A 19,754-nucleotide genomic window follows, 5' to 3' on the forward strand; every position below is an offset into this window, starting at 1 on the left:
CTGTGGGAACGGGAGCTGTCACACGCGACTTAGATATCTAAGTTTTGGTGCTTTTCATCCTGGCTACAGAAAAAAAAGTTGCCTCGTTTGCTACTCTTTGTCAGCAGAGCTGATCTCACCCTTCGGCGAGCTATACAAGCACAATTTGGAAAGGATTCGAGGGAAAGCGCCAACAGCCCGTTGCCTCTTGAAGGCAGCATCACGGCTGACGAGCGCGGAGCGTCCTGTCCCGCCGCCGCGGTCACTCCTGCCATCCGCCCCGCCGCGCCGCCCGAGCCCCGCAGTCGCCTACTCCCGCCCCATCGCGGCCCAGTGCCGGGGTTCCCTCGCCCCGCCGCCGACTTACCCAGCTGGAGCTGCTCGCATCGTCCGCTGGGGTTATTCCCAATTCGACACCGGAAAATTGCCCCAGGGGTGGCCACTGAGATGTTGGCGGGCCAGTTGGCCCGGGGGGCACCCACCACAAGCCTGCGGGGCAGAGATGGCAGCATGAAGAAGGGCCGCCGGAGCCGGGAGAAGGCGCGACCAGCAGAACGGGCCCGGCCGGGGACTCACCATCTTTCCTCGCCGTGGCTGTGCAGGAGAACCGAGTACCCGAAGAAGGTCTCGTTGTTCCCCTGGAAAAGCAGCGGGTGCTGAGTGTCCAGGTTGTAGGGCCGCGCCGTGGGCAGCCACTGCCAGACCAGGAGCAGCGGGGTAGCCCAGCCCGCAACCCCCTTAACCCTCACGCAGCTTCGCATGGCTCCGGCCGGCCGGCCGGAGGGAGGGAGAGAGAGAGAGAGAGGGGCCCGGCGCCGGCTTCCCTCCTCGCTCCGCTCTCCCACTCGGCGAGAAGACAGCGGCTGCGTCCCCACCCCTGCCCTGTCCCGGGACGGCGGTAGCCCGCACTCTGCGCTGCCTGTGCTACCGGCGAGTCGCCCCCCGCCCCGCAGGCTGGGGTGGGGGTGTCCCCTCCGGATGAGGGAGTCACTCAACCGCGCTGCCTCCTCCCGCGCAGCGCCAGCCCCGCTCCTTTCCCAGGTCGGGTTTCTCCCCGCCCAGTCCGCCCTCACGGGGTTGCTGCGGAAGGGGCCGCGGCCGACAGGCGCTGGGACGGTACGGCGTGTGAGACCCCCATATTCCCGGGCAGGGCACGAACCCGTGGGCTGTGGCCATCCCTACCCGCGGCGGGACGGCACCGTCACCTCACCTCCGCCCCAGTACACCTGCCCGGAGGGCGGCGCGGGAGAGCTGCCTGTGTGGCTGGAGTGGATGGCGAGAGTTCTGGGGGCAGAAGAAGCTACCAGGCTTTTCCTAACAACTTCCCACCCCACCAGCCCTTGAAGCACCTGGGCTCGGTTAGTTGAGATTTCGTCTCCTGAGCACCAGCCAGGGATCTCCAGCCACGTGTGTGCCCGTCTTCTGGGAGGGAAACTGTGCTTGCGTTATCCTTTCAGATTTAGGGGGAAAAAAAATCTATTACCCCTGTGTTGTAAGCTTTCCCACACCGCCCGTGCCGAGAGGGTCCTTCTTGTCCTTCCTTCCCACCCGGTGGGAGGGTATGAGTCCTGTAACCAGTGCCCTAGCAGCAGAGGGCAATCCTGAGCTCTGCCTACCCAGGCCGTGAAAGACTGCTCACTGGTGATTGACATCCTCCTGTGTAGGGTGAAATCGGAACAACCCTCCCACTGCTTTTTCATTGTTACTTTATTTGTTTGTTTAGGGTTTTGTTTGCTTGCTTTAAAACATTTTAGAGTAACTTTTTCACGTTCCTGTTTAGTACTGCAGCTGCTGGCAAAATTACCAGCCATTCCTCTAGATACCGTGGGAACGAAGTAAAACCTGAGCACTGTATCAGGTATTTAGCAGGACTTGGGAAGGCTCCCTTGATGTTAGAGAGTGTTTTTAAGTCAGTCACTGACTCCTGGTTTAGCTTATACTGAAATCAAAGCTGTTACTTCTTCCTGCAAACCTTGCCTTGCTTTAATACCTTGAATATTAGGGCTACCCTGCTGCTAAAATAATCCGTGTATATAGATCACATATGTATAATGGTATTTTGAGACAGAGGAGAAATAACATAAGCAGTTCTTCAAAATGGAAAGTTTAGTTACAAAGATCGTCTACTCTACTGTATCTGGAAAAGAAATCCAGTATAATTTCAACTATGAAATGTTACATGCATTGAAAGTAACTGATATGGTAGAGTGCTATCCCCTGGAAATTCAAGAAAACGGCATTTCAAGATTCTTGGAGTAAAATTCCCTTTCATTTGCATTCAGTTGGAAATGTGGAAACTTTAACGCTTCTGCCAAATGCTGAGCAACTACCAGAGCGGGACACTGAAGCAGTGCTCGAGCATCTTGTCATCCTAAGCATATGCAGATGTGTAGCTCCTAGAATGAGATCAGCACACTGCAAGATCTGGTAGTTTGTCAGTCAGAAACGTATCTTTTTTAAAGTCTTTGTCTGTAGAATCATCAGAGGGCTTTCCGGGATCACACTGATGTGGAGCAGGACTGTTTTGTGTAAAGAAGTTAAGCAGTTCCTCATCTGCTATTCATCTTCCCTCCAACTACTGACATCAAAGGAATTACTGCAATCAACAGCAGCTGTGAATCTGCATTTCTACCAGTCAAGATGTTTTCACTGTCATTCTGAAAGCATCAGAAAACAAGTATGATTCAAACCTGAAATTCTAAATTGTGGTTTAGTTGGTGGGAAACTTTAACGTTTCACCACTGCCCTGACCACTTAGCCAATTTGGGGGGGACTTTCAGGCTTTTCTCCAAGACATGATTACCACTCCTGGGGTTGTTTTATTCACAAAAACGGATAGATAGCTTTATCCATCGAATGACAGGAAAGAGAACAGTTTTCAGATTCCTTTTCCGTTGTAAGTTTATGTCCTTAACGTCTCTGCTCTTTCTGCCCTCTCTCAAGAGCAATCTTAAGTCTACCATCTTGGTATAGCTGATGGAGTAAATATGTGACTGTGTCTGAGCAATCTCATTGCAGCTGTGTTTCTAACCACTCAAGAGAACCCCACCCTAACCCTTCGTTAGACGACTTGTCCCTCACACTTGATGTTATACCTTATCAATGAGTGTCACATAAGCAAGGGGTAAATGTGCACAAACCACTTATGCTACTCAGAGACAAATTTCAGTCTCCACACAAGCACTGCTGGGAGAATACAGCGAAAGAGAGACACTGCTTAAAGTTATACGCACTTTGTAGAACCTCCAGTCTAGTGGTCTGATAGGCTTCTACAAAGGGCATTGAACAGGTGTCAGGGGTCCTAACAGACAGGAAAACGTGGGTTGTGAACTCTTGGATCCAGATATTGTCACAAAAATTGCTTCTTGTGCAGATGAGAAATGCATTTTACCTGTCTTGGCAGGAGGAAATGCATCGTCTCCTAGACTGTGCTAGTGTATGTGTGATCATGATCCACCAGACATCAATTAAATCTGCAAAACATCAATCTACTGGAGTGCAAGAAATCCCTATTTCTAGAAAAAAAAAATTAAGTTATCAGATGCAGCACCAGGCAGAGAGTAAAATCAATGCAATAACTGACAAAATGGTGTAGTAGAGAAAGAATTTGAGTTACATTAGGAATTAGGACAACTTGCAGAAAAGGTGAAACTGACACTGGAAGCTAAGTATTTATGAAGAAAATATGTAAATAGATGGATAAAGTTATCCTGAATTAATAAAAATAAATTATTCCCCAGATATCTTTCTATTATGCAGTCTGGACAGCACATCTCCCACAGTCCTCTGTGGGTTAATAACACTAGAAGCAAAATACCACAGTGACTTGCTCTTCCACTTGACATTGATTCACCATCTAAGGCAATTTCAGAGGAGCTGTTGGTATGGTTTATTTAGTGAGAAGGTGTACTAGTCTGCAGTTTGGCAAGCATTTTTAATACCAGATGTGTACACTTCATCTGACTGTGTCCTCATGTCTTGCTGGTAATTCTTGAATCATACTGCTGCTTTTGGTACACTGATACTGTTCTGTGCATGAGCAGTGAACCAAATCAGAGAAATGGTTTAGGTTAAAAATAACCAAGCAAAACCTCCAAATGTAGATCATATTTGCAGTGCATATGTTGTGTGGCTGGACAGGTGTATTAGTAGCAGCTTTAGGAGCCTTCTCAGGCAACAGCCTTAACTTTCTAGAAGTGGCAAGAGCCTGCAAAGTTAACATATACACATCCTCCTTAAAATGGAAACAGAAATCCATTCCCTAAAATTGATTTCTTGCTGGAGTATAGGCATCTTGGTCCAAATACTCTTCTGCCTGTGCCCTGAGGGTTCCAGCTTAAAGAGAGCTTAAACTGGATTCACTGATGCGATGAATATCAACATGCAACACGTGAACACAGGATGATACACAGGATCATACATGATCCTTCAAATTTTATTATTTCAAATGCATTTATGGGGTAGCAGCTACTGCTGAGATTTTCATGTGGTTTTGCATTTGGAATGGATATTAAAGGAAGTTCCTGGGGAAAAAAAAAAAGAAAAAAACAACCAAACCCAAGTTGTATTCCCCATAGCTGTTCAATTTGGGAAAAGCAATGGTTTGAGTCTTTAATCACTGTCAACATTGCTTACCTGTAATATATCCCACTGCTGGTGAAAAGAAAGGAAAGAAAATCACTGTAGAAAGAATATGCTCATCCTGAATGTCTGTCATGGCTTTCTTCAGTGCACCCTGTACTGATTCCATGTTGATTCCATAACTTAGAAGGCATTTGTATTAAATTAAGCCCTGTATATTGCCTGACATTGGGTAACTGGTCACATCAGTGAGTTCACTGTGTTGCAAATAAAAGGTAAAGCACCTGTTCCTAAAAATCTTTGTGCATATGTCTGCTTTCATCTGTGTTTGTCCTTGGCTTCCTTTGTGTCATGTAAACCTATCACTGCTTTTGGAAAAGTGTCTTCAAACACACTTTCAGTTAGAAACAAAAAAAAATTGGTGGTTAATTTCCTGCTCCTAACTAGAAAGAGTTGAAAGTTTCATTCTGAAATTGTCTAACCACTTAAATATTGGTACTTAAAACTGAAATTTCACCAAATCATGGAACATCTAGGGATTTGCTCAGGCCAGAACTATGTCTTGTTTTTCTGTAAGTGTCCCATCCCACCTTAACAACGACTGTGGGCCAAAAAGTTTATTTGTACACTGTCATCTGAGAATGTATAAAGGCCAAATATACTGTTAAAACTCTAAGATTCTCTCTTCATGAAACGTCATCTTCCCTGTGCTCTAAGATATTATGAGTTTGCACAAAGAGAATATTCTCCACTTCTAAGTATCATTAAGCACAGATGTCTGAGGCACCAAAAAGCAGCTCGTATTAGTGTCTTTATTTTCTATCGTTTTACTTACATTCTCTGAATTTAATTTATAATCAGTTAAATACAAGAATACTTTAATTTAATTATAAATAATGTCTTCACACTTATTATTTTAGGAAATACCTTAAAGTAGTTTTTTCTTCCCTTGAACGCTGGTGTTGGTGAAGACAGGGTTTCCAATATTTAAGTTTATATTGGTGTCGTACAAAGACTATGGCACCCTGACTATGAGAAGCAAACTACAGATGATTATGGTTAATGACAGCTTAATAACTGCATTCTGATTTACAGATGGATATAAGACTTGAAGTTAATTATGTATGTGTGTTATATGTTGGTATCTGTTTTCTTTCTTAGAATTTTGTCTAAGATTTTTGAGTTGCAAGATCAGATACAACCTTAAGTTTTTAGTTTTGAGTGGACCTAAGTAGTAATCTCTTTTACCACCACAGAGAAATTTCTATGCTTTTGAAACTTTCCCATCTCAAATGACAACAGTTTTCATGTTCCACCTCTGTGTATTCTGCTGCAAAAGTCTGTGTCAGTGTAGCTGTAGCATTTTTTATTATTTTCACTTTTTAAAAACAAATAGTCTAGATTTGATGCAGCTATTTTGACATGAAAAGCAAACATGTATGTTCAGAGAATTGAAACATTTAAAAAAGGTTTGTTTGTTTGTTTGTTTTTTCCCATTGGAAAAACTTATTTTAATCGACTCTTTCCTGCAATTCATTTCCAGTTCAACATATTAATATCTCCACAGAAAAATTCTTGACCATCTCTTGATATCCAAAGTTTCTATTTATTTAATATTTTTTTTCTTCCATATGTTCCTCATGTCTGCTAAAGAGATAGGGTGAAATGTTAACAGAAAAAAATCCACAAGAACAAGCCTATATTTATTTCTCAGATGCAAAGCAGCTTCAACTTACAAATTGGTCTGTTGCTTGTGCTAGGAAAGACATTCCAGAGGACAGATTAAAAGTACAAACTTTGGTTACTTAACTAAAGTCAAACAAAGTAGATGCTAGTTTTGATGACAGGAAGCATCACTTCTGTCTTCATATATGATTTTATACAGCACTTATCATCACTAGACTAAAATCACTTGGACATACTACAGTTTCTATTTGTGTCAGCACTGAAGCATAAGCATCTGTCAATACAATGAGACAGTTATGTTACACAGGACTGCCTTAACAGCTATTCTTTTCCAAAGATGGCCATTGAAGGATTGAATATTTTGAGAGGAAAAGGGCTATTCTTCCCTCTCTCTCTTTTCTTTTTGCATATTTTAAAAAATATCTTGTGACCAAAAACACACATGGCAAATGATTGGTGAAAGTTGGACAAGTAACAGCTTGGAATGGGTCAAATGATGCTCAGCAGCACTATTGTACACATAGCATACACTTATTATACTCTTTCACTAACTTATTCCAAATATGTACACACTTTATATACATAGGAGATCAGGTCTGAAAAATTGTTATTCTCCTTGGTTGGTTGGTGTTTATTGTACCTGTGCAGGTGCCTCACAGGATGGTCTGTACTGAGAAGAGAGCACCCTGGATACAGTGCTCCTCCTGTTATCAAAGAATATTGATATTCAGCTCTTCGGTGCTAAAATGTATCATTCCCAAAACAACTGCATGTTACAGCCACACAACAAGCACGATGCTTTGAAAAACAGAAACTTTATCTAAAGAGTCTTCTAAAAATGATGTTATAATTCTAAAGCATCATTGTTTTCCTAAGGAAGGAGCAGGATTTGCCAGATTTTTTTCCTTTTAGTGAGACAATACTTCCAAAAGTCAAGGAAAGGCCACATGCCTGCCTTCCACATAGCAGGTTTGCCTTCGTCTAAGCACACTAATCATTTTCTTTGTGGTGGAGAAGCTTGAAGGCACACGTATCCAGGCATTTTATGTCTGACACATAGAAGTTCATAAAGGAGCAGACTGAACAGTGGAACTGATAATTCCAATGACACAAAATGATTCAGAAAATCACTTAAGACCTGGAGGACCATATAAGCACACCCTTGAATTTTAATGAACTCAGAGTTCATCTCATACGTCATTATCCTAATTAGAGACTCGGTGGCTGACTTTGTACCAGCTCCTGGCTTTTGTTTTGAAGCTGGCTCCCCAGCAGTGCTTGCTCTGGCTCTAGCACCAAGAGGCACAAGGGCTAGCCAAGTCCTGCACAGTCCTAAAAGCCTTCATGCCTTAAATGAGTGCTTCCTGGAGAATCCTTTTGGCTGTCCATGGCAAGCCTCTGGCAGCAGAGCATGGGGGCGGAGCCTAGAGGCTGCCCTGTGCTGGACGCAGCCAGTTCTAGCTGGTTCCAGCCGACTGCAGCCACCTCTGCAGCAGGATCCTTGCGGACTAGGCCACTCAGCAAAGCAGGTGGCTAGAAAATACCTAGCAAAGGGCAAAACACGGCAGAGGGAGCAAGGTGTGAGGGAAAATACCAAGAAAGGGACCTGCAAACAACAGGGACAGGAAAGGAGGAAGGAGAAGAATTATCCCGGAGCAGAGACTCCAGTGAGGCCTGCGGGAAGGAAAACGCCATAACAGCCTGTGGCCTGTGGAGGACCCACCCTGGCGCCAGGGGACATGCCCTGAAGGAACTACAGACTCTGGAAAGCCCACACGGGGACACGTTTTCCTGACAGGAAATGTGTCCATGGAGAGCCCATTGTGGTGCTGGTTCTCCAGCAGAGGCTGTGATCCATGAAGAGCCTATACTGTAGAAGATTGTTCCTGACAGCTGTGGCCAGTGGAGGTCTCATGCTGAAGCATGTTCTCCATGCAGGAACTGTACACATACCGGAGCCGGTTATCTTTACAGGGATTGTGGCCCATGGAGAGCCCACACTAGAAGAGGTTCTCCTGACAGGAACAGTGGCCATGAAGTGTCCACAACTGTGGGTCATGGAGACCTCCTGCTGCAGCATGTTGTCCTGTCAGGAAACATGGCCTTGGAACAGGAGCAAGCAGCAGGTTCTTTTGGCAAGAACTGAGGCCTGTGGAGAGGAGCAACAGCCCACGGAGAAGACTCACACTGGAGCTGGGGAAAAACGCGGGAAGGATGGAGAAACAGAGAGGTACTATTATGCACTTACAGTAGTTACATTCCCCATCTCCCCTTGAACCTTCTGGTTGTATTTAGGGCACGTAGACACCTGGGAATTAAGGACTGAAGCTGAGCCAGAAAAAAAAGCTCTGGTAGTGGTGAAGGTGGCATTTTAATGTCTTTGGTTTTCACTCTTCAAATCTAGTTTGACTGTCATGAAATTATAGTAGGTATAGGCTGGATATTAGGAAGAAGTTCTTCACAGAGAGAGTGATTTGCCATTGGAATGGGCTGCCCAGGGAGGTGGTGGAGGCACCGTCCCTGGGGGTCTTCAAGAAAAGACTGGATGAGGCACTTAGTGCCATGGTCTTGTTGTTTGGTTAGGGCTGGGTGCTAGGTTGGACTGGATGATCTTGGAGGTCTCTTCCAACCTGGTTGATTCTATGATTCTATTTTTCCCCAGCCATGCATTATTCACCTTTTCCAGACTTGAAAGTGATGTGGACTTTTTCACGTTATCTATAAGCTCTTGGTTACACAATTATCTCTCTGAGGCTTACATCTTCTACAGCATTATGTCTTGTGATCTTGCCTCTGATTATGTCTTGAGATAACCCTTGCCTGCTATGTCTCCCATATAAGAATCTTCCCTGGGCTGTATTGAGGGTTTAAAAGTTAAAAAAAGGGCTGCGGATTTTGCCCTAAATGTGTGAACTTGTACTAGTTTTGGATAAGGTGAGTGAAGAATCTATGGTTATAATATTTATTGCATAATAAGATACGAAGATGTATCGTAAATTTGAGAACAAAGAATTTTCTTATTTTAGGCAGAGAACAGTTATTTTTTTATGGTCTGTCACAATTTTTGAGCAATTGAAATGTGTTAATAAAAACCCCACACCTACATTTAAGCATTATTATAAGCCATTTGGTGACTGCACCTAATTTTTTTCATAAAATGCAATATGGGTATTAATCTACCTCATAAGAAGAAAAATAACTGAGCCATCTTATTTCTTCAGATTTATCTGAACCACACTTTTCTCTTTATTCTCACAGTTGACATTATTTCATGCACACAGATTGACCATAAATGAGCATGCCGTTTCCACCATAGACATGCCTGTGGGATAATTAGGCATAATATCTATTTTAAGAAGTGAATGTTGCTTACCTAAAACAAATTAGTTCTGCTTACTGATTTCAAAGAAGGCAGTTCAGAGAAAATTAATCCAAAATTTAAGTGTCATCACAGATGGGTAAAAATAAGATACTGAATATGTATTTCATGTAGCTAAGACAAAACTACATTTCTCAGAAAAGCAACCAAACCCAAGCAGATCTAGAGATAGTGAATGCTGAACATTTTCGTCAGCGGGCAATGTCTCTTTAACCCTCAGTAGCCATAAAAATTATTTGGCATTTCACTTAGTAAAGCAGAGATTTGCCCTTACTGTTCATTATTTAAGCTTATACTCAGTTTGCAGTTCTAGGTCTTTCACTGGCTAATGGAGTTTTTCTGTTGTTTTCAATTGGACCACACTTTTGGCCATCTGTGCATTTGTCTGGTCTGTGTGGAGACTGAAGCAGAATGAGATTAACATGCTTTGAGGTGATGTTTGGTTTTTTGTTTGTTTGTTGTTTTGTTGTTGTTTTTAGATTTTCTAGCTAATGACAACTGATATAATAATTAACATTCTCTCCAAAACTTGGCATATTTTTTTCTTGATAAGTAGGATCAAGTGTAAGATCATACATGTTTTTCTGAACAACCTTTTTTCCTGCTATAAATGTGCAGCCATTAATGTGAGGAGGAAGTCACTAAACATCCCCCTTGTGACTCATTGATTCCTGTGTGGACAGCAAAGCTTTCAAAGTCATGGGTCTTTACAAATTCAAAAGGCTTAAAAAGTCAGTCAACAGGTTTAAAATAAAAAAAGGTTAAAAGGTGAATTTGATTGTGGTAATTTTACCTGTTCCAGAAAAAAAATTACCATTTTGCCATTGAGTAATTTTTAAAATTACATGTTATCTGAAATGGTAACTAAGACTTACAGAAGTCAACTTGACAATCAACCAAATTTTTTTATATTGGAAAGCTTACAAGTTGAGTACATCTCCACTTGAATACATTTATAGCATGCTGAAACCAAGTCTGTGAGCCTTTTCCATAGAGAGGGTAATCCAGTGCTTCTGAAAACACTAGGAGATTGCAATGACTGTTAGAATTCAGGCTTATGATAGATGAATAGATAAGAATAGCCTCCAAAATTACGGGTAGTAGAGGTCTGCTTACCACAAGCAAAAAGAATTGTAACCATTCAATTGTCTGTGTTTAAAGGAATAAGTTCACGGACAGAAACTTCAGTGCAAATGTGCCATTCCCTGACACTTGCTTTATTAGTTTACACTTACATAAATTACTTGCTGAAAAGAACCTTAAACTTTTTTTCTATTAATCATTGTTTATGCCTGGTAACTGGTAAGTATAAGCATTAGATAATTATTCACAAGGCATATTACTTTTCCTTCATTTTCATATTAATTTGTACAAAAGATAAAGCAAAAAAAAAGTATTTGCATTAAAATTTCAGAGAAAAAAAAGATGTAATCTGGAAACAAAACTTTGTCACAACGTTTTTTGAAGTCTGTTACTGTAATGACTTTTAAATAGAGGAAGACAAATGTAAAATGTACACATGCATATAGCTATAGATAAGGATCTATACACACACACATACACCCATGAAAGGAAAAATAGTAGCATTTAAAATGATTTGTTGTCTATGCATCTTCTAAAGTCTATAGTGTGGCAAACTATATTTTCCAACAAGATTCATAGTCACTGAAAAGAGAGAATGCAGCAAGCTCTGTGCTGTGTTATGAGTGAGGAAAGGCCTGTTTAGGTCTGGGGTAATATCTGAAAGACAGATTCATAAGCACAAAGGAAGTGTCATGCATAGTTCTGGTATTTGGATCAAAATTGCAACTCTGGTTCTAATCAGTTGAGCACAAGATCTGACTTCAATAGACGCATGTGTACGAGTAATAGTTTGCCATCTTAGGCTGTAAGAACCAGCAGAACTTAAAATGACCTGTGACTTGTAGAGAAATGCACCATAGCAAATCGTGTGGATCATATCTTAGGAACTGTAAGAGGTAACAATACAGTTAGGCAGTCTGTAGACTTTTATTCCCTGTCTTAAAGCTAAACAGTATACGCCTGAGAGACAGTTGGAGGTGGGAGGTCAGTGGAGTTAGACTGATTTACACTAGTTGAGAATTTGATATGGTGAATTATTTCCAGTCACTCCTTGAGCAATCGATATATTTTTATCTTTCTAAAATATTTTCATCTTCTCTTGCCTTTGTTCCACAATGATTACTGACAGTAAGTGTTTGAGAGCAATTCTGACAGAAGTAGACTTCAGTGACAGCTGAAATTTTTCCCATAAACTTGTGTGGATTATGCAACTTAAACTGACTGAATTCAGTCTTAGCTGCCTGTCATGTTGATCATTATCACAGTTATTTTTTAGAGAGTATTTTTGTAGTCTTTGCACATATGATCTCTGCAACTCAGAGTGTTTGCATACCACGCAGCATCTGGCTCGTTTTTTCCAGGATCTAAACAGATGCAGCCAGGAACAATGTACAACTCCCTGAAGTCTAAAAATAATTGTAGTTCACTAATATCTTACGCTAAAATAATTATTCAATACAAATATAATAATCAAATGGCATTGAAAATTACTCAAAGAAATCAGAGGAAATGCCCACAGCATATATCCAGTGGATCTTCTATTTAACAAAAGAGAAATATAAGAAGTAGAGAATATTTAAAGGAATGCGTGGCAATCTTTGTGTCTGACTAACTTTAACTTCTCATGTTGGAACCATTTCGAGTATCAAAACAACCCTCCACTGAAATGACACAAATGGCTTATTAACTTAAATGATTACTAGGATTTGTCTTGCTTTATTTTATGTTAAGAAACTGACAAAATTGCTTCTAGTTTCTTTATCTCAAGAAGAAAGAAAACTGAGTTACATTTGCATCTGCAATATAAATACACCATTGTAACATACTGGAAGTTTAACTCATCGAGCCACATGTTGGGCTCATACCTTTTTTGTTCTTCCACAAAAAGTAGCATTGACTGAAGTGAATGTTTTTCCTGAACAGATGAAACTCCAAGACTGCAGGATAAAATGACTGATGAAACAGAATGCTTACAATTAGCTTTAAAATAAATAGAATGTCCTGCAACTGTAAGAAACTCAAAATGCAGATCATGTATAATCCTTTCAGATTCAGGCAGCAGATCAGAAGTTAAGTTCCCTCCACTAGATAATTGAAAAAAAAAAAAAAAAAAGAAGAAGAAATCATTAGGTAACTGATTCTGTGATTCTAGGTGTTAAAAAGTAGAAATAACTAGGCATTGAGGAGTTTTCAGACATTCATCAGTAAAAACATGGGTTTGGGATGTTATTGTTTAATAGAGAGAATCTTAAAGCTAAGTTTTGTCTTGTCCTGAAGTTTTAACTGGCAGGAAGAGAGGAGTATGGCTGTTGCCTGGGATATTCAGGGCTCCAGTAGTACTCTGGGCTATACTCATTGGACTAGTAACACTGTGTATAGGTTTTTTATGCAGTACATGTCTAGTGAGATGGAAAATTATCAAAATTAAGAGAACAGAATTATGTATGACTCTTCAAGTTAATACAAAGGCCAGTGGCTTCAGGCCAAGCATGAAAGAGACATCTGAAATAGAGTGCTATTGAGGCAGGATACAGTGATTCCTGCATACAGATGCAAGCAGTTGACATGAGATGAGGCTCTGTGGACAGTGTGTATGAACAACATCAAGCACATGTCTACACTATAATTTGCAACTTTAGCATCAACAAAAAATGAAATGAAAGTTTTTTAAGCAGCTCACTCAAACCAGAATGAGCTTTGAAGTCTGTAATCTCCATATATTACCAGCAGAGATGTGTCTAGTTAGATTTACCCTGCAACATACACACACACACACACACACACAAAATAAACAAATAAACAGATTCCTGGAATTAGATCTTTGTCTTATCACTTAGAAATTGTAATGGTGAATGATTTTCAGGTATGCTCAGTTTTATGAAATAGAGATTATCTAATTAACATCTAATTAACATGTGGCTTGAGTGATCTATCACATATAATTATGTGTAAACAACATTTCAGATAATCTATAGGCAGTAATTTGTTTGGACAAGTGTCAGTGAACAGTGATGAATAATGAGCAAATTCTGCAAGATCATTGTTGGTTTGTTCTTCAATTCTAACAGGGAAAAAACATAGAATACAGAGTGTTAATTTTGAATGCTTCATTCAGCTCTGAAAGTCTTGTTAGGGAAAGGATGACAAGGTTTCTATTTGCAATTTCAGCAATTAGTTTCTGTACTGCAAAAAAGTCAGAGACTAAATTAGGAAATTGCCCTTTTACAACGTGAGCAACTCTAGCTGTGTGTACAAAAGAACATTCTCTGTTGACAGCATTAATCCAGAAAAGCCAGATGTATAACATTTTCATATTTGATTTTCTTGTCAGTTTCACATGGTTCCAGTTTTCATGTCCTAAAGATTTTTGTTTTCATGAGCAAGTACACTGGAGAGCAGTCCAAATGACCTGACATCTTTTAGGTAGCATCTTTCTGAGATTTCAGGAATTTAGAATGAAAGTCCTGCAATCTGAGGTGTACAGTAGCATAAATTATTTCTTGAATACAGCATTCAGCCAAGAGCTAGTAATGTTTCTTGTCATTTTTTCCATGTTACACAAGTCTGTCCTTTCATCTTTCGAGTAGCACACAGCTCATCTTCATCCATCCTTACACTGAAGGCTGGTTGCACGCACATCTGTTTAATCCTTTTTATCATCTTGTGTTAGAGAAATAGCAGAAGGAAGCAACTTTTGTGCTCCCTGTTCCTGTATGACCTGCCAAGATGAAGTGTGCTCTGATATGCATGCAAAATCAGGTTTTCTTCTTTTAGGTACAGCTTTAACAGCAGTATCTTTAAAAAAGAGATTTTTCCTATCCTCCAGCAAAGAAAGGGGTGTTATACACTGTTGCATCTCAGTTATTGGATAGGATATGTTGAGTATTTTACTGTTTTTATATCTGAGTTCTAATTTTACCCAGATACAGATTTTAACCCTAATGAATTTGGGAAAATTCCTCTGAAAGAAAATGCACTACTTCTGCTAATAAGTGTTTTGTTTTTTTTTTTTAAATCAAATTATTCATTTGTACTAAAACAGTCCTCAGTTTTGTAACCTTTCAATGCAGATTAGGAAGTTCCTTCATCAGAAAATAAAACATAGAATAGAAAGCAAAGCAAAGTTTTCTCTTTATTTCATTGCAATGCATATTTTTCCCTTTAGTGCAATTTTATACTTTTCCCTGTTAAGAGAGCTATGTTGTGATTACACTCATGCTTATACCATACAGCATAACACAGCAACAGCAGGAAGGCAAGGCATTTTGATTTTTTTTTTTTTAATGAACTATGACAAGAAATAACATGCATATATGGGCAAAATAAAAGGACTTTGTCTTAGCTCTGCACCTTAGATGTGTATCTAAGCTTAGCGTCCTAGCTTCTGAGCTGTTGTCCTGGGCTCAAGTAGACAGAATTCATTTTTGGGAGGGACCATCTCCAAGGTAGCTTCATGAACCAGTCAGTGGACTATTCCTTACCATACTGACATCGTGCCTGTAGGGTTTTATAGCACTCACTTTATATATTACTTCATTAGTACTATTGTTCTTGTTGTTTCTCTGTATTTATTTTATTAAACTATCAGGAGCATTTTGCTCCTGATTTTCCTTGTCCCTTTTGGGGCTTGGGGGTGACTGTGTCAGTGGCTGTGTGTGGCTCAGCTGCCAACTGGGTCTAAACCATGACAGAAGTAATTTTATGGCTCAGAAGTAGGGAAAATGAACTTGTACCTTCTGTTTGGTAGCTACAATACTTATCTGTTATTCTGAAGAGTATATTTAAAGCAAAAGAACAAAAGCTAGGGACTTAGGGAATTAAGTTTGATTTGCAAACTTCAGCAAAAACAGATTGATCTGGAGGATACAGTGCACAAATATTCATGCTTTTTTTTGGTTTTCTTTTAAATATTTAGAACAGAAGTAATTTTTCTGTGAGGCATAAAAAAAAATTAAACATTGTTGAGATTTTAGATGGTAGAGCTAATGTCATCTTTCTTTTTGTAAAATGAATTTGCCAATAGTTAAACCATCTCAGAGGTGAATGAGAGGACAGATGCATTCTCAGCATCTGAAACTGCAGCAATGACCTATTTCTATTTGGTTAGATATTTCTGCTCTCCTCAAAGGGTGGTTTGACCTCTTCAAACTCCTTATGCTCAAATAAGCATAGATACTAGATAGATTATGTTTCCAGTGATGTGCTAGAACAAAGTCTCCTGTCTTGCAAACATCTTCTCTCAAGGTGAGAGCAGACTAAACAATATAAAAGATACTAAGAAAGGTGCAGGCAAATTAGCAGTTTAGCCTGTACAAAACAGAGGAAATTGTGAAGCAGAAACATTAAACTCCCATTTGAGTGCAGCAGTATTTATGCAACAGCAATGGCTGTTTTCCAACAATGCAATGTAATTGTTCATGGTCTTTAGAAAGTTTTAATTTCAAAAACCAGATAAATAGGATAATTCTATTTCCAGCTTTGGTGACATTTTCTAAGGTAAAGGAGTAGAAAGAATGCAAAGACTTTTTTCAAATTAGTTTTATGAGTGCTTCTCTCTTATTAGCAATTCTTTACTTTTACTTTCTTCTGACTTACTTTAAACTATGCCCTGAAAGAAGCTAAACTGAATCACCCTATAGTGTACGTAGCTGAGTACTTCTTGTAAAGATTCAGAATAAAAATGTCATTCTACTTTTCCATAAGTCATGGGGGATTTGGAGGACTGAGATTGCTAACTTTTTCATTCCTACACACTTTAGGAGTGGGATGAAATTTCCTGAAGGAGCATGAATGTAACTGAGAGACATTAATTGCATGAAACAGCAATAAGTCTGGACGATTTATTAGAGAACAAGTAGTTTCACTAGGTTTTAGTTTTAATTTGATACTCTCAGAATGTAATCTCAAATGAGCCTAGGAGATGAAAAATATTCAAAGTCTAGTTGCATATCTTATTTGAGTTGACTTCTTTTACTGAAACTACAACAATATTTTCATTATATGATCTGATTCTTCTACGTAGATAAATTCAAAATATACTTGTTTCCCCTTACAGTCACAGAGCTCTCTTTCACAATCCAACAGCAATGCTTTGCACGAGACCTTTCTGTAGAGGTTCTGGTAATTGGAAGCTTGTTGTAAACAAAGCCCAACAGGAAAGAACTTTGCAGGGGACTGCATGTACATATATGGCTAGATCCTGACAGACAAAGGACATCTTTTGGGAAGGATTAGGGCATTTCAGAAAACCAATTATGGTTTGATACTAATATTAATTTTATTTCATAGAACCATTAAGGTTGGAAAAGACCACCAAAATCATGGAGTCCAACCTTTTATGCAACACCTCCACCTCCATGACCACTAGATCATGTCCCAAAGTGTCGCATCTACTTGTTCTTTGAACACCTCCAGGGATCATGACTCTAGCACTCTTTCAGTAATATCCAGTCTAAACTTCCCATGCTGTATGACTGGGAAAAATCTGCTATATTATAGTCCAACTCATAAGAATAATTACATTCTAGTTAAATAACTTGAACATTTCTAACTTGTTTTTCATCACATCTTTATCTCCCGTCCTATGACCTTTCTAGAGATACTGCCTAGTATTTCTTGAGTGCTTTTGAAAAATCTTCTGGTTAATTTAATATAGTCTTTTCTATATTTCTAGTGTAATATGCTTACTAGCAAAACATTTTATAGCATGCAAACATACAGGTTTTGAAAGTTCTTTGAAACATACCTAAAGTATTATTCTCTTTTCACAAAGAAATGAAAGAAAATGTAACCAGTACTCTATTTATTGGTTTCGGTTAAGAACATAAAAAATCTGAGAATCAGTATCAAATTTATTTCCTGCTGACTATGGGGAAAAGAAGGCTTAAAGTCTTTTAGATAGTATAGAACATACAAAGTACTTATGAATGAAAGTTAAACATGAAGTCAGGGAATAACAAAGAGACTATTGTATATAAGAGGTAAAGTGGGCTGATTTTTTGAAGGACAGAATAAAAAATGAGATCTCTGGCACATAGCTTTTTTTTTTTTTTAAAGATTGTCAGAGTTGTTAGATACAATTATTATTGCTATCACCAGAATTAAGATGAAGTTACATGGTCTGTAAAAACAGTAATGATTTTCTAACCCAAAGGTCTGACCATGTCATGTACTCTTGAGTTAGCCATGAAACTAGGTGGAAGTAGTTCGGGGTAAAGGCTTCAGTACCAGCATCCTCTTTAAAATGTACAGATACCAGCTTGCATCAATATCTGGAATAAATTAAAAACTATGCAAACTGTTTTGGTTTTGAACTAGAATAAAAGAATGCTGGTTTTGTTTTGTTTTGTTTTCTTATCCAGGAGATGTTCCCAGTGAACTATACTGGTGCTAAGCATTAGGGTCCATTTCCTGTCTGAAATCAAAACATTACATAAGCAACAGTTTGAGGGATGTGCTTTATTACGTCTGCTTGGGGTTATCTACATGATAACCTTCTACCTTACATGGAAAATGTCCAGATGACATCTGCTGCAAATATGCTCTAGTACTGAATAGGAATAAGATACAGGAGAAAAAACAGGCAGAATATGTGGATGCTGATCTAGTATTTGCTCAGTTATCTGTAGCAATTTTTTTCTTACCCCAAAGTGCAATACAGTAACATTATGTGTGAAAAAATAGTGAAGATAGTTCACACAGGAAGGTAGTCCATCTGCAAATAAACTACATCTAGGAGGTAATACCTGGCATAGTCACAGAAGATACCTCTAATAAAATGTTAGATTTCTTGCTTGCTATAATGGTTGTTTTATTATATTAATTAACAGTTTTGTTAATTAATATAATAAAGAACAATGAAAACAAACAGCATGAATATTTTTATGAAGTTACTTTGTTAAATATTTATAAAGTAATACAAACTGGATAGCTTCTGTATTAAATCACCACTCTTTGTGATAAATAGAACATACATTACCTGATAATGTTATTTTAAGTTGTTTAAATTATCCAGAAAAATGGTGGAGGCAGGACCCTGGAATTTCCCCACTGAATTCAAAAGAGACTAGACTACTGTTGAAAATGCCTAATTTAGTAAACCAGTATCCATGACATACATGTGGAAAATAATATAACTTGAAACTACCACTGTTGTAAGAGCAATTTTAATGGTGATATGAGAAAAAACTTAATAAAATAACGGAATCCAGAACTCACATGGAAAAGCTCAAGAGAGAAACCATCTCAATCGCAAGCAGAAGTTTTCTAACAGAATCCTTTTCTGCTGAAAAGTGCAGTTATAGTTTGGTCAAACAGACCTGCAGACTTTGGTCACTGAAGAGTAGCTGCCTTTCTGAATGGGAAGGCTGGAGACCTACAGAGGTAGGTGACCTGATGAGACAGTCAAAGGCTCTTTTTACAGATTCCCCCCTACCCCTTTAATGCCAGAGAGCCAAATGATTTAATAAGCCTATTGGTGGTTTTCCTGACCATCCAACCTGGTGATGGTTAAATCACAGAAAAATAGTTGATCAGGGATACACCTCTTTAGAGCTCCAACACCACGCAGGCAGTTGAGATAGAGGTGAGAGTCTTATGCCTGGAAGACTGGTTCGATGTGGATGTGTTGTGCATTGGAGTGAGTGTCATGCTCCCTTGAGTTGTCAGTCAAGACTTGGATGTTTGTGTATTTGCAGAGTAAGTGCATGTTGTGGAATAGAGACCTTAAAACAGAAATTGCCATCTCCCTGCCATACACATTCTGCTTTGTAGGCAAATTGGAAATTTTGTGCCACTGAGTGATGTAATTTGTTTTCTGCTGCTCTTCTAACACCCCATAACAGACAGAAATAAGCTAATACTCCTAAATTGGACTGAATGGACCTCAAAGTATCTTATTTTCCTGTTCAAAGCTTCAAACAATTTAGCTACAAAATTATATTTATTTAGTACTAGCAATAATATCTGTGGCTGCTTAATTTTCAAATAGAATGAAACAATAGATTGGTATTAAAATATTTTTAAAATACAAGGCCCAGGCAAAGCA

The 19,754-nt window shown here is 39.3% G+C and overlaps 1 protein-coding gene across 5 annotated transcripts in view; it reads right to left on the reverse strand.

The window, feature by feature from the left end:
• ITGA4 (integrin subunit alpha 4) overlaps positions 1 to 985 on the reverse strand; it is a 43,099-nt gene extending 42,114 nt beyond the window's left edge. For all 5 annotated transcript variants that reach the window (XR_010306425.1, XM_064161791.1, XM_064161800.1 and 2 more), the window contains exons 1-2: positions 556 to 985; positions 347 to 468 (exon numbers count right to left, since the gene is read on the reverse strand). Coding sequence is in view for 4 of the 5 variants with exons in the window: in XM_064161791.1 (XP_064017861.1) it covers positions 347 to 468; positions 556 to 740 (307 nt within the window). In the remaining variant the exon portion in view is untranslated. The remainder of the gene's footprint in view (positions 1 to 346; positions 469 to 555) is intronic.
• Between the last annotated feature and the right edge of the window lie 18,769 nt (positions 986 to 19,754).

Source organism: Pogoniulus pusillus, chromosome 2 (genome assembly GCF_015220805.1).
Source record: "Pogoniulus pusillus isolate bPogPus1 chromosome 2, bPogPus1.pri, whole genome shotgun sequence".
Classification (NCBI taxonomy): Eukaryota; Metazoa; Chordata; class Aves; order Piciformes; family Lybiidae; genus Pogoniulus; species Pogoniulus pusillus.